The sequence below is a fragment of the Arachis duranensis genome, chromosome 4, assembly GCF_000817695.3.
Source record: "Arachis duranensis cultivar V14167 chromosome 4, aradu.V14167.gnm2.J7QH, whole genome shotgun sequence".
In the NCBI taxonomy this organism is placed as follows: domain Eukaryota; kingdom Viridiplantae; phylum Streptophyta; class Magnoliopsida; order Fabales; family Fabaceae; genus Arachis; species Arachis duranensis.
In genome coordinates, this window is record NC_029775.3 from 8,493,777 (window position 1) to 8,509,321 (window position 15,545).

Genomic DNA, 15,545 nt, shown 5'->3' on the forward strand with positions numbered 1-15,545 from the left:
AAACCTTAAAATGGTCTTTGTAATTATATTCAAAATTTTAAATAATCCCTAAAATTAATAATTATCTATTTTTGTCTTTGAAATTGCAATCCAAAACCCAGAGTCGTCCTTTAGGCACATTCCATTCATTTAGTACCATTGGAAAGCTGATCTGAACTCCTTTGTAACTCGCTAGACACGGAATTGCTAACTGATATAAATTAGTAAACTTTTTTAGTGCAATTTGGTCCTTAAATCAAAATTAAAAATCCTAATTTCCAAATTTAAAAATCACTCTCTGCAGTACCTCCTCTATTCTCTTCTCTTCTGTTTTCTTTTCTTCGCTAGGAGGTTGTTCAATAAGGTTCCAGACGAGGTGAAGATCGTCGTGACATGGACTGTGATGGTTGATGGGTATATTAGGAATAGCGATATGGAAGTTGTCAGGGAGATCTTTGAACAGATGCCAATGAGAAACTGCTTTGTGTGGTTGATGAATCCATATTTGACGATATATTTTGGATTGATTTGAGTGGATTTCATCCTATAAACCCACATTTATTCATCTAAATAGTATGCTTTTGAGATTTCTTCCTAAAATGTGCTTAAAAGTGAAAACATGCTCTTTTGTGCTTAATTTAGTCAATTTTTATTCACTTTAATCCCATTTGGTGCCTTGATGTATTTGTTAAATGATTTTAGGTATTCAAGACAAGTTTGGGTTGAAGAAGTGAAGAAAGAGCATCTAAAAGGGGAGAAATTATGAAGAAAATGGAGTTTGGAAGCTGCTACAAGGGTGCGTACGCACAACGGTGACTTCGTGCAAGGACGTGCGTACGCACGATTGGAATTTTGTGCGTACGCACGACTGCATGCATGTGAGTCATTAATTACAAATTGCTGCGGGCGATTTTTGGACCTCCAAAACCCAGTCTAACTCATTTTCTGAAGTTATTTGAGGCCAAAGTGAAGAGGAATGAAGTGGGGGCAATTAGGTTTAGCTTTTATATGTTTTCTTAGTTTTTAAGAGAGAAGCTCCCCCTCTCTCTCTGAAATTAGGGTTCTTTAGTTTAATTTCTTATAATTTCTACTTTTAATTATTGTTTTCATTTACTTTTTCTTGTTATTTATTGTTATTGCATCTTTGTTCTTTTTCACTTCTCTTGTTATTTCCTTTATTTTGTCACTTTTATGTTTATGGATACTCTTGTCATTTTAATTCCAATTAATGCAAATTTATGTTTTCATGTTGATTATTGCTTTTTTTAGTTGTTATTATCATTTTCTTGTATTTGGTAGTTAGAATTTATTTTTAATGCAATTTAATGTCATTTTATTTTCATGCACACCAAGTGTTTGATAAAATGCTTGGCTTAGTTTTTACTTAGTTTTTTTCCACTATTGACTTGAAATTGATGACTTTGGTGACCCTTGAGCCATTGATGTCCATTCTTGTTTGATGCATTAGAGTAGTTAGTTGATTTGGTCTCCATTGACTCTATGTGACCCTTAGTGTTGACATAGGACTTATGGATTAAAATCAATTATGCCTACTTGACTTATCCTCGATGTTAGGGTTGACTAAGTAGGATTAACTCTTCATAATCATCATGTGTTTGTGGTCAATGCCTAAGATAGGTAATCTTAGCTCTCAATTACTTGCCAAGAGGTTTCTTGCATTTTAATTTTCCTTTCCTTGCTTTAATTGCTTTGACTTTTAATTCCTTGCATGTTTAGTTTTCACACTCTTAGTTGAGAAATTGGGTGTTTGGGTGGAATTGAATTGTGGATGTTCATTCCGCATTGTGTGAGGATTGTTAATTGGTTTGGTTTTCCTTGACTCTAAGTGACCCACTAGTGTTGACTTAGGACTTAGGGATTGGAATCAATTATGCCCCTTTTGACTAATTCTCAAGTAGGATTGACTAATTGGGATTAATTTCACACAATTGTCATGTTTGTGGTCCATAATTAGGATAAGAATCCTTAATTCCCCAATTATCACCAAGAGTCCTTTTTATCATTTAATTTCCATTTTCATTGCCTTTACTTGCTTTTTTTTAATTCCTTTCATGATCATTTACTTTCTTGCTAGTTACATTTCTTGCTTCTCTTGCTTTCCCAATTCCCCATGCTCTCTCATAGCCAATAAATGCACATTTCATTGCAACTCATAGGGAGAACGACCCGAGGTTTAAATAATCTCAATTAATTAGAATTTGTAAACATTTGATTAAGAGAATTCATTGTTGGTTTGGACTATGCTACCAACGAATTGATTCTTGATTTGATTGATCCAAACTATACGATAAGTTCTCTTATCATTGGTCATCTATGATTTGTGGTTATTACAAGAAAGACACTGTCGAGGAGGCTGGGGTGAACGCAAGGTGGAGATTTGAAATTCAATGAATGTTAGGGATGTCCAAAACAAATTTCGTAAAAAAAAAACACGGCAACTTTTTGAGGAAATGAAGGGTGAAGGATTTTGGCAGATTGGAGAAATCAAATATAAAGTCTGATTCAATCACCTGTTTCATTGTGCTCTCTGCTTGTGCTTATGGTGTTTTGATAAATGAGACTTTGGAAGTAGCAGCTAAAATGGAAAGATATGAAATTGAAATAGGAATAAGACATTATGAATGTATGTTTGACCTATTAGGAAGAGTAGCGAGATTAAAGAAGACTTATGACTTGATAAAGAGAATGCCAATAAAATCAAATGAAACTGTTTTGGGGACATTGCTTGGTGCATGCCGGATTTATTTAGACGTGCAAATGACAGAATAAGTAATGAAGTTAATCAGTGCAAGCACTGTTTCAAGTTCTGATTATCTCAATATGCTCTGTTCAATACCTATGCAGTTTTTGAAAAATGGGAGAAATGTGAACAGATAAGAAGGATCATAGTAGATGAAAAGACTTAAAAAAAATATGGATGCAGTTCATTCATCTTTAGTGCTTCGTCTATGTTCACTTGGACAAAGTAATAAATTAAAAACAAAAGAATTTGATCTCTATCATAATTGTTATATAATTTTGAGCTCCTTGACGAGATCACCATGATTGCTACTTGCTATCCCAATTTTAGAATATTGTCCCAATAGTTCACTTTAATCACTGAAGATATTTGATTTATGATTAGTGATCAAGGTGGTGTTGAAGGTAAAAGACACTCTGTTTTGAAGTTAATGTGTAAACTAACAAGCTGGTTTAATGGAATTCAAGACTTTCTACAAAAATGAAGAATTTAAATGCCTTTTATAATGTCCTTCATTTATAAGTCACAGTCACTAAAGTGTGTACCTAAAAATTAGAATGGAAACTGCCAAGCAATGTCAAAATTAAGATAGACTATTAATCACCTCAAAGTTGGTATGTTAAAAGTATACAGAATTTTCATACATGATTGCTCAAATTCATTTCCCAATTAAAATAGTGGAAAAAAATCTATTGTTACTAAAATACATATACAAAAAGTGTATATTTATGATTTCTCATTCTCAAAAGCTCTCAATTGATAATTATTCAACTAAAAAAAATTTAGCTATCTTCTTCAAATAATTGTAGTGTCTCTTTTGTAGTGTCTCTTCCTTTTTTAAGTATTTTCTGTTGACATGACTGTGCTTGCATATTTTGGAACTAGAAAAACAATATCAAATACTAATCTATTTGAAGATGGAGAAGAGAAGAGAAGAGAAGAGAAAAAAAGAGAAGATAAAAGAAGAGAGAAAGTACTGCAGAGAGTGGTCTTTAAATTTGGGATTAGAATTTTTAATTTTGATTTAGAGACCAAATTGTACCAAAAAAATTTACTAATCCACATGAATTTTTCGGTGGTGTCAGATGGACGGAATATGCCAGAAGGATGACTCTGAGTCCCGAAATACAACTTCATGTATAAAAATGGGTAATTATTAACTTTAGGAACTACTTTGAGTCTCGAGTATAATTTTAGAGACCACTTTAAGACTTAACTCGCATTTTATCAAATAACTTTTGTCTAGAATACCTAAAAAAACTTGTCTAGTATTTCAATTTCAATTTTTTTAAAGTAAAAAAAACTCAACATAACAAGGTGGAGCAAAAGAAAAGAAAAAAAAACTCATAACGTTAAAAATAACAACCCCTAGCCATCTTTGGCATTGCCATCAACAACCACAGGATTCACCATCAATCCACTCATCTTAACTTGTAAAGGATTTGTTAATAATGTCCACCACACTTGAACCTTGATTTTTGAAGATTCTATAATTTTTTTCTGGCCAAATTGTCCAGATGACCGCAGAAAAGCCAACCAACCACTGCTTTCATTCCATCTTTCTCATTGATATATCCGTCCAACTTTCATAGTGTTGCTTGAGCGTACCTGAAATAGTCCATATTCTTCCAAGAGAGAACAACCAAGCACACCACACTTGCCAAGTGAGCTCACAACCAATGAACAAGTGAAAAGCAGTTTCAACAGACTTATGACATAAAACACACATGTTATCATTCTGGCCAATAACACCTAATCTACACAGTCTTTTCCTTGTATTCACCCTACCAACCAGTGCAAACCAAGTAAATAACTCAATCTTCGGTGGGACGAATCCTCTTCAAATAGTACTAGTGAAGCTATAGCTTGTGATATCTGCCAAAAGTACCTCTGCGTGCAATACCTGCACAAAGGAATTATTAGAATAAACACTTTTTTTTATCAAATTTCTAGACCACTCTGTCTTCTCTCTCAGTCGTTAGTTTCACTGATTGCAAAACTGCATGAAACTAGTTTACTAGTTCCAGCTCCCATTGAAATAACTCTCATCGCCACTGGCAATTCCAAATCCACTCTAACACATCTCAGAACCTACAATCTCCTATGACAGATCCTTGAAGATTTGAGACCGAGAAAAGTCTTGGAAAAGAAACTTTCAGGGCACCACAAGGTAACCAGCTATCCTCCCAGAAGCGGATTATCCTGTCATCCCCTAGTTCCATAGCCAAGCCTCTGATAATCTTCTCTCTCACTTGTGTTTCCCTGATTTGTAGTTGACAAATATCCTTCTAAGGACCCCCTCTTGTAGGTACAAGCTGATCACAAATCATCTCAGACGGATTAATGTTATTACAGGAACATACAATTTTCTTCTAAAGTGGACAATCCTTTTTCAAAAATCTCCACCACTACTTGAACAGGAGCGTTGTATTCCGAATTACCACATCACCAACTCCCAAACCTCCTGTCTTTTTGGGGGCCTGTACAACTTTCCATTTTACTAGAGGCATCATGTCCCTCCCATCCTCCTTACTCCACAAAAAGCATCTCTATAAGGATATTATTTTTTTCTCCTACTGCCTTCGCCATTTTGTACAAGCTGAGATAGTAAATAGGCAGGCTATTAAGAATAGATTTAATGAGAACCAACTTATCCGCTTTATTAAGAGACTTTGCTTTTCACATACTTAACTTTTCCTCTACCTTGTTAATCATTGGTTTCCATGTCTTGACCAGCCTCGAATTTGCCCCCAGAGAAATGCCAAGATATTTGACAGGTAAATATACCTCTTTACCACCCAACAATCAACACATTTGTCGTGCCCAACTATGCTCACAATTAACTGGGATCAAGCTGGACTTGTCAAAATTAATACTCAGCCCTGACATCATCTCAAAGCAACGCAGTAACCGCTCATAGTTTCTGATCGTCTCTTCTTCAGAAGGACAAAAAAGTATAGTATCATCCGCAAACTGCAAATGTGACAACTCAATGTTATCCCTTCCAACCAACAACGGAGTAATGCGTCCAATTCATACCGCCTCTCTAATCATCCTATGTATAACATCCACAACAAGCACAAATAGAAAGGGAAAAAGAGGATCCTCTTATCGTATACCCATTTCCATTTTGAAGGGCTTAGAGGGAGAGCCATTTATTAGAACCGACATAGACACAGAACACACACACTCCTTTATCTACTCCTTCTATCTACGGCCAAACCCCATCTTTGGAAAAACAATATCCACAAAACTCCACTTGGCTCGATCATAAGCCTTTTGGAAGTCTGGTTTAATAATTGTCAAGTTCTTTTTCCTCAGCTTCAGCCACTGTACAGTTTCACATGCAATCAAATCCCCATCATGTATCTTCCTACCCTGCACAAAAGCACTTTGTGTTTCTCCTACTAACCTTGGCATTATCTTTCGTATCCTCTGAACCAGGATCTTTGATATAACCTTATAAACACAACCCACCATACTAATTGGCCTAAGGTCCTTGATTTCTTTAGATCCGACAAACTTGATGCCAAAGTCACCCAAGTAACATTCACATCCCTAGGTAAAACAGCTGACTGAAAGAATCCCATCACAGCTGCAGTGAACTCCCCACCAACATCCTCCCAACACTTCTTAATGAAATTCTTATTATACCCATCACTGCCTGGTGCCTTAGTTGACTCACAATCACAAACTGCATCCTTAATTTTCTCATTAGATGGCATCCATTCCAACTCTGCTGCCTCCTCCTCAGTTATCCGGTTAACCACCCCATCACAGAACCCTATCACCGGCGAGGTCTCCTGATGATATAAATTCTTATAAAAGTTTTTTATAGCAACCTTATTCCTTGCTTGATTTCTCACTATCCTCCCATGAATCAGTAAGGACTCAATCTGATTGTTTCTCCGTCGAGCTGAGGCTAGATTGTGAAAATAGCGGATGTTCTTATCCATCTCCTTGGCATGCTTGGATCGCAATATCTGCTTCCAATATAACTCTTTTCTGATATACCATTTCTTACAAGAGCTCACCAGATCCCTCCTTCTTGCTTCCACAGTTCTATCAACAACCATATTACTAACCATATCATCTACTTTCTTTATCTCTTCTTCAAACTTCATAATTTTCATATTCATGTTCCTAAAATTCTCCTTATGTCATTTACCCAGCAGGACCGTCAAAACCTTCAGCTTGTCAATGAATTGTACGTCGCCCAAATTTTTCTACTCCTCCTTCACCATCTTCAAGAAACCCTCATGAGTAAACCAAGCATCCAGACTCCGAAAAAGGTCTCGGCCCCCGCCTAATCTTGTGATATCCACAATCAATGGACAGTGGTCCAATAAACCTCTCAGACCTCCTCTAAGCCTTATTTCAGAAAATTCTTCCAACCACTCCAAACTAACCAGAACTCTATCGATGCGGCTACACGACTGACCCATAAACCATGTGAACATACGATCAGCAAGTGCAAGGTCCGAAAGCTCAATATCCTGAATCCAATATTTAAACTCAGCTGCAGTCACTGTCAAAGTGGTAGCTCCTTTCCTCTCTTCCATTTGAACAACCTTGTTAAAATTTCCCAAATAACAAAAAGGTACTTGATAAAGCCCAGATAAAAAGCTCAGTTCTTCTTACACGACAAGTTTCTCTTTCCTTTGGTGCGCACCATACACTAAACAGAAAGCACACTTAAAACTATTTTTTAGCACCATGCCATCCATATACAACCATCTCTCCCTTTTATAATAGTTGCTCCTCTGAAAAATTGTTTCAACAGCCACCCACCGAAAGCACATTCCGACCCCACGTACTCCCGTCTTACCACATTATTTCCCCATAGTTGCACTACATCATATTTGGTTAGTACCTCTTTCTTTATCTCTATTAAACCTAACATATTCAACTGAAGTTTTCTTCTAAAACTCTTCACCATACTCAATTTTCCAACTCCCCCTAAATCCCTAACATTCCAAGAACAAAAAATCATTTTAAACCAATTGTACATACCTTTTTTGCGATTTTTCGGCCGACTTCTTCTTGCCTTTTCGTTTTGTTTAGCTTGCTTTTTCTTCTGCGAAATTGTCTCATTTTGTGCTTGTAGTATAGCTATAATATCATCTTTCTCATTATACTAAACTGCTCCAGATTCCACAACCAACTCCCATGCCTTCCTGTTTTCCTGCATTTCATCATCCCATTTGGTTTTAGAGGATTCCGTTTCATCTTCGCTGCCTTTAGATATTCTTGCATCTTCCAAGTCCTCTGCAACCCTTCCAGTCTCACCAGTCCATCCCTCTTCCCTATCAAGCCGTCCTTATGTCGCATCTACCTCTTGGCCATCATATTTTTTCTCATTAGCCAATTCAACATTTTCTGAACAACAAACTGGACCACTTTCCTTCGAATGTTCATCCCCATTATTCCTTACCCGAACTCCTGCACGACACCCTTCTCCCATATGCCTTCCTTTAATAGCATCATAAGCATCGTACTCAGCTGCAAAACCCACTCTAAATCTGTCTTCTACCAAAGCTCTGTTGCCCGCAGAGAATTAGCGTCAACAGTCCTGCGTCCGTCCCTCCTACTATTGCTATTAATTTCCACTTCAGCCACCATCTCGGTTCTACCACAATCCCAAGATTTAGGTCTATCCAAATTAGCATTCTCATTACTTGCTGTTTTCAAATTTAAAAAATTGTTTCTCCACTCATTCAAATTCTCATGTTGAATTACAACTTTTTCTTGTCATTGATCCTCCTCCCTAACCGTCGTTGCCATCAAATCTGCTACTGCATCCCATTCTGACCGCCGCATATTAGGTTGTAGCACTGAGACGTCTATTTTCTTCGTCCCACACTTTTCATGCATATCCTTCCCAGTGTCCATGTTTTTCTGTTCTTCTGATTGTTCCCCTCCCAAATCACTAGTTTTTTTACGTTCCACAACCCCATCATCAGTCCTGCCTAATCGTAGTGTCTACAACCACCGCCTTCTTTCCCTGGTCAGTATCCCATCTATACATCATCTCTCCCACAAAAATTTCTTGACCTCGCAATTGCATTCGATTCATTTCTAAAATTGTTTTCAAAGCTTCTCCCTTTATGGTGTATCGTATAAACGCAAAAAGGTATACCGCACCATTTCTTATATTCTTTGATAGATATATATCAATGATCCATCCTATCTACGAAAACAAGCCAAACAATCGACGTTTCGATATATCTTCTGGTAACCCATCCACAAAAATGCTAAAGGATTCCTTCTCCAAATGAACGTACTCTTTTCGGTTCCAAATCTTTGGATCCTTGACTTTGGATCGTGACTACCTAGACTTATCCCAACCTGTGTTTTTCCTGTGTGTTTGAACCTAAACCTTTTCACCTTTTAATTTATACATGGTTGTATTGGTGTCTTTGAGGTATATTTTGGAGAGAATAGTATGATTTTGTATTTTCTTAAACATGATGATGCCTTTAAGAATTTGCTGAGGTAAATTTATTTTTTATAATAAATTCCAACGTTTTTAGAATTAACCTCAAGTTTTTTAAAATTTAAGAAAAAATTGAATTCAACCAATCGAATTGTTAATTTTGAAAATAATCTCAATAATTTTTGTTTAATTTGTCCTTTTATATTCTCCAAAGTCACCAATAATCTTTATTTTTAGGAATTTTACCTCTCAGCAAATTATATTAAAATTTTTTAGCCAATTTTTTTTCATTATCATCTTAACACATTTTTTCCCTTAAAATTTTTTTGTTTAATTATTTGGGCATTTAAATTTAATTTTTAGACAAATATGTTAATTTATTTATTTATTTATAATTTTGATTTATTTTTTTCATGAAAGATCCATTTCTTTAGAATAATAATAAAAGATCATCACTAAATTAAAATATATGAATTATATTAGGATGACTAGTTGAGAATAATTATATAATATTGAATAATTTTTATTAAATGTATTTATAATATAATATTTTATATTTAGCACTAAAAGAGTAATTCTCCTTCTAAATCGAAAAAAAGAAAAACATATTTCATATTTTAACTTATATATTGTACAATTATATATTCTCCTACTATATTTTTGCTACACTAGAAAACAAAAGACTAAAATAACAATAATGTAAATACAAATTAGACATAGAATAGGCTGAACCCAAGCCATAGGTGATTGCATTTTTTATGAAAAAATAAAAGAAGAGATATGTAGCTAAAAAATTTAAATATAGAGTAAAGATGTGTATTTTTATTTGGAAATGGATGTTTTTAGTGTATATACAGGTAAGTAGACGTTGCAGAGGTGCAGACACAACACGTAAGTAACGTGCTGACTAAGCACGCAGCCCACTTTTTAGACACGTATCCAAATCTAAAGCAATATGCAAATTCTATGTTGACACATGGCATTCATATATCAACACGCATGAGGCGTGATTCCTATGTGACAGGCAACATGCAGGTTACGTGTTGCACACATGGCGGATGTTGGTTGGATGGTTTAGCAACACGTATCCTGCGAGGTGAGTCTTTTACCTATAAAAAGCAAAGCTCGTAACCATTTTACTTCATTCTGAGAGAAGTGTTTTCCTCCAGGGTCGGTACGATGGAAGGAACTGCAAATATAGTGGTTTACTACAACGGTGAGGTCGTACGAAATACGTATGAGGGTGTGAACTTTGCGTGTGAGAATATATTTTCGTTTGTCGTTTCGTGCACTATAACATTCACAAAACTACAGTACGGACTCTGTCAAAGCATAGAGGCTGATATTGTAAAGAGGATGACCAACATTCTCTATAGGAGTCCGATTGTCGTATTTGGTGGCCTGATATAATTTGAGGTTATGCCAATCATCGACGAAACAAGTATTCAACGGATGTTTCGTATTCACCAGCAAATAGAAATACGACCCCTGTATAACTGGAGTCAAGAGGTGGACGGTGTTAGGATACTTCATCGGGTATTCAGGAGCTTCAATCCATGTATAAGAGCTTTCAAATATTGCAAGCCGCTGGTTCAGGTTGACGGGACCCACCTATACGAAAAAAATAAAGGTTGCTTTTCGGTTGCAGTTGTGCAAGATGGGAATAAAAAATATTGTACCGATTGCTTTTGCCATTGTAGAGGGTGAGACTACTGATGCGTGACACTTTTTTTTCAATAATTTATGAACACATGTAATTAGAAAAGACGGCATAGGGATAATCTCCGATTGTCATGAGTCAATCCGGGCCGCAGTAAATCATAGCGGGGGTGATTGGAAACCTCCGAGAGCATGTTGGATGTTTTATATTCGACACATTGGTAGCAACTTCTTGAGGGGATTCAAGGTTCCGTACTTGCAAAAACTTGTGGTCAACATTGGGCATTTAAGGACAGTGGAGGAGTACAACGCCAACTACAGGAGGTTGCAAGAATGAGGCGAGGCATATGATCGGGGAATCGGCGCTAGCCACGGCATACGCTCCCATGCTCAAGCAAACAACAAATCAAGTGGGTCATCCATCTCCTTACAATCATACCGTGATGCATGACACAATGACATATAAAGGTGCGCGAGACAAGCTGACCCCCAACTGTAATTGCCGATCTTATCAAAGTTATAGAATAGTGGTAGATACTTTGCATGGGCATATGCCGTCGACTTATCCACGAAGAGTGTGATACCCAGCAGACAGAAGATGTGACACCTAATATAGCACATAACAGACTCCCATGTGTCCAAAGGCTGTGTGTTTCTAATATGGTGAATCCATGAAAGATTTATGTAGCTCTTGGAAAAACTGTCCACTTCGGGTTTGCTGCCGAATATCGCGAGACTCTGGGTGACCAAGAAGTCGTGACTGCTATTGGTCCAACCAGTCACAACCTCTCCGTCGATCGGTAGGCTAAATATGTGTAACACATCCTCCAGTGTCTTTAGCTGCCACCTTTCCACAAAAGCAGCTAGCATTGTGGAATGCCCTCTGATCACTCCAACTCTTGAGAGCTGGTAGAATCCGGTGGTCTGTAAGGCTTGGTCAATCTCCGGATGCCACGTCTCTGGTTGGTCAAGCTTACGGGACAAAATATTTATATTAGCTTGGTAAAGTTCAACCACAAAGGAATTAATTTAATAAATAGCAAAAACGAATAAATTGATAACTTTTTGTAGCAGAAAATAAAATAAATAACAATTACAAAAATTCGAATTTTTTGTTATTCACATTTATATTCTTTGTTAGTTTCACTATAACATATAATTATATATTATTGGTTAGCAAAATATATGTTTATAATTCTAATACTGATTTTGAAAGAAAAAAAATCATACAAAATTTGAATTTTTATGTATAAATATTTTTATGATTTTTTAATGTAATCATCAAAATATAAAATACCATATTCTAATCAATAATTAAAAAAATATATATTAATTTCAAAAAAAATTAACATTAATTATAATTTATATTAATATTTAACATTACATTTAGAATAATAATATCCAAATAAATAATAACAAATTACTAAATTAATGCTAACCAAGTAAATACTAACAAATTAAACAAAAATAACAAACTTACATAATTAAAATGTCTCAAATAATCAACCGCATGATCTTCAGGAGACGTATAATTACGTACCATTTTAAATATTTTAATCTCACTCTCAACCTTAAAACTAATTCAAAACTCTAAGTCCTAATGAGTGAAAACCCCAGCCTCATCGCCCTCAAATCTCAATAATGGAAGGCAACGAACCTCCAACCCTACCACCTCTCAGCAATACAATGAGCAATCAACCCCATCCCCACCACTCTTATACATGGGCGCTACCAATCCCCAACCTCCCACCATAAATAACGCTTGTTCCCGGAGGAGGCATGTCTCTTGCATAGAGACACGGGGCAACACACAGCCTACATGCTGCTGTATGCTTGACAAATGGCGAAGTAACACTAACACGCAGCTTGCGTGCTGCTGCATGGTGGACACATGGCGGAGCGTCACTAACACGCAGTCTGCGTGCTGCCTGGATGACCGACATATGGCGTAGCGTAGTTAACTCGTAGCCTGCATGCTGTTTGGATAAAGACACTTTCGCTTGATGAACTGAGTATGTATGGTTGCCTTTTAAATGTATGATTGTCTCTTGCCTCTTGCCTCTTGTTTTTTGCATGGCCGACACCATTAATATGGAAGCTGCGTGTTGAGCAACATAGAACTTGCGTGTTGGTCATTATTTCTGACATCTTCACAACTTTATAAAACATCCTAAACATCAATATTTAAAAAAAATACCATTCTTTTCTCCATATATAAAATAATTCTTGGAAATATGTTGTTATATTCATCTACATGAACAAAACATAAATAATAAAAAAACGAGATATTTATTTTCTCTAAAAAATACAAACACTTATTCCCCTTGTGGCATTTTAGCACAATAAGTGAAACAATTTTTTTATTTTCTTCAAGAATGCATGATTAATAGATAGGGATTAAAGTAGTCGAACATGAAAATTATTGGGACTATATATCGAGTTTGTACTTCTCTTTTTTATTTATTAATGCATAATAAAATCATGGACAACCCCTCTTATTCTTTTAAATTAGTATATCAACCTAAACCACTCACACACATATATGTGTGGTGACAGTTCTAGGTGTATGCCTGTATGGGGCAAGTACTCACTACAATTAAATTTTTTTAAAATGGTACAGAATAATAATATTTATTTATTTTTGTTAAATTATTAATTTTTATCTTATGATATTATTTTATTCAACTTTTAAAATTTGATATTTAATTTGAAATTTTCATATTAAATGTATTATAATGATTAATTCTCAAATTTAAATAAAATTAGTATTCTTTCTTAGAAATCAACTTAAAAAAATATTATTTATCCATTAATATTTCTTCTTTTGAAGTTAGTTTTAATTTTTCGTGTGACAATTGTATTAATTGAAAGAACTTTCTAAACTATGAATATCATCAAGATCTAATTGTATAGAATGTGAATTTTTAAATAATCATTTAGTGATATATGTAGAAAAAAAAAGTACAATTGTATTATTAAAAAAAGATTATTCAATCTTTTTAAAATATAAAACTTAAAAAAATAGAATTGTAAATTATATGTTATTATTTGAATTAGTGTTTTAGTATTTTAATTTGATAATTAGACATTTTGAAGATTAATTCTATGTGTGTATAAAAAATAACCATTTGTATGAATATATATATTCAAATTTAAAATATATATTAAAAATGAGTTAAACAATACATGTATTTATACATAAATACATAATAAATAATTTAATAGCTAAATTTTTTATAAAAATTATTATCATGTTATATATGTTCTGCTCCACTATCGAAATTTTCTGGATCCGTGAGGTGGATATATATATTTTTAGATTTTAAGCCATGATTGATAGATCTGAGGGAATACTCTGCTCATGTCTAAAAACATTTTCAGGATTCTTTTTATTCTTTATTTTCACTAACCTTCTGAAATTCTCCTGATAATACGAAATACCCCATGCAGCTGCTTCTGTAAAATTTGCGGCATTTTTCTTATTCACTCCTAAATCAAGATCTCTATAATTCACATATACTATCCTGTCTAGACAGTCTTCGTATAAAGGGTCATGTACTTGTAAATCTTTCTAATCCAATCTAAATACTTTGACGGTTTGACCCATCCTTGGATACATTATGCCACAAAATTAAGTACTCGACCAAATAAAGATTTTCAAATCCACGAGAAAACGGCGTAACAGAAGTTGGGAAATATGTTATTCCTCCAGCCCATGGGTTCCAAATTATTAAAGGCTTGTCTTCTTCAAACAAACTTTGCCAATAACCCTTGGAATTAAACATTTAGGAAATAAATCACAATATAATAGCCTTATCTTTATAACCATTTTATTTCTTGACAAAGTCGATGTGTATCTCTTTTTTTTAATTAAGTTTCTAAATAAAATAATAGCAGTATTCAAATGATAATAAATTATTTTAATATGTTAAGATTTATTATTGTTCACAGAATGATAGAAAGATGTTATTAAAACGCGTGAATAATTTAAAGACAAGAAAATAATTTTATTTTGTTAAAAGATATGTTTTATCTATAGTAAGGTTAGCCTATTTATAGATTAAGAAAGAAAATATAAAATATAATGCCAAAAACAGTCAATTTAATTATCAACGTAAATAGATTTATTGAATTTTTTTTAATTTAATGAGACTATTTATATATATTGAAATTGATTCTGTCCCAACAAGTCAAATATTTGTCGGTTCTTATCCATTACATTTAAGTGTCTTATCAATTTACAGAAAAAACTAATATGTAAAATGTGTTATCTATCCTTACAACAAAACAATATTTCTGTGGCGGTTATTTTAATGTATAGTGGCGATTTTGCCGTAGGTAAATTTTTTTGCGACTGTTAAAAAAGCATCATGGATTTCACTATAAAAAAAACGTTGAGTATGTCGGATTTAATGTCGAATTATACTGGTGAGTTTATCGTTGGATTTTCCAACAAAAAGAAAGAGAAAATCGTCACGATAAAATATTACCGTCGAAAGACATTTTCCGTTGCTAAAACCAAGGTAATTGTTGACGCGAAAAATATAACTCAATGGCACTAATGTTACCATTGGATTTTCTGTCGGTATAATCTGCAGGTACAACGGTTTAATGAAATACATCATTTTCGTGATTTACCATCAGAAAATTCGACGGTAAGTGTGGGTTAAAATTCAAACGCGGAACCCCTCCCCTCACTTCACCGAAATC

The 15,545-nt window shown here is 34.5% G+C and overlaps 2 protein-coding genes across 2 annotated transcripts; both read right to left on the minus strand.

Annotated features, from left to right (window-relative positions):
• Positions 1-5,947: 5,947 nt before the first annotated feature.
• On the minus strand, positions 5,948-6,879 carry LOC107483136 (uncharacterized). The gene is made up of 3 exons (XM_016103758.1): positions 6,264-6,879; positions 6,153-6,199; positions 5,948-6,070 (listed from the first exon to the last, which is right to left on the minus strand). The coding sequence occupies exons 1-3, from the start codon at positions 6,877-6,879 to the stop codon at positions 5,948-5,950; spliced, it is 786 nt and encodes a 261-aa protein (XP_015959244.1).
• Positions 6,880-11,225: 4,346 nt separating this feature from the next.
• Positions 11,226-12,778, minus strand: LOC127746595 (protein MAIN-LIKE 1-like). The gene is made up of 2 exons (XM_052260433.1): positions 12,557-12,778; positions 11,226-11,807 (listed from the first exon to the last, which is right to left on the minus strand). The coding sequence occupies exons 1-2, from the start codon at positions 12,776-12,778 to the stop codon at positions 11,226-11,228; spliced, it is 804 nt and encodes a 267-aa protein (XP_052116393.1).
• Positions 12,779-15,545: the final 2,767 nt, after the last annotated feature.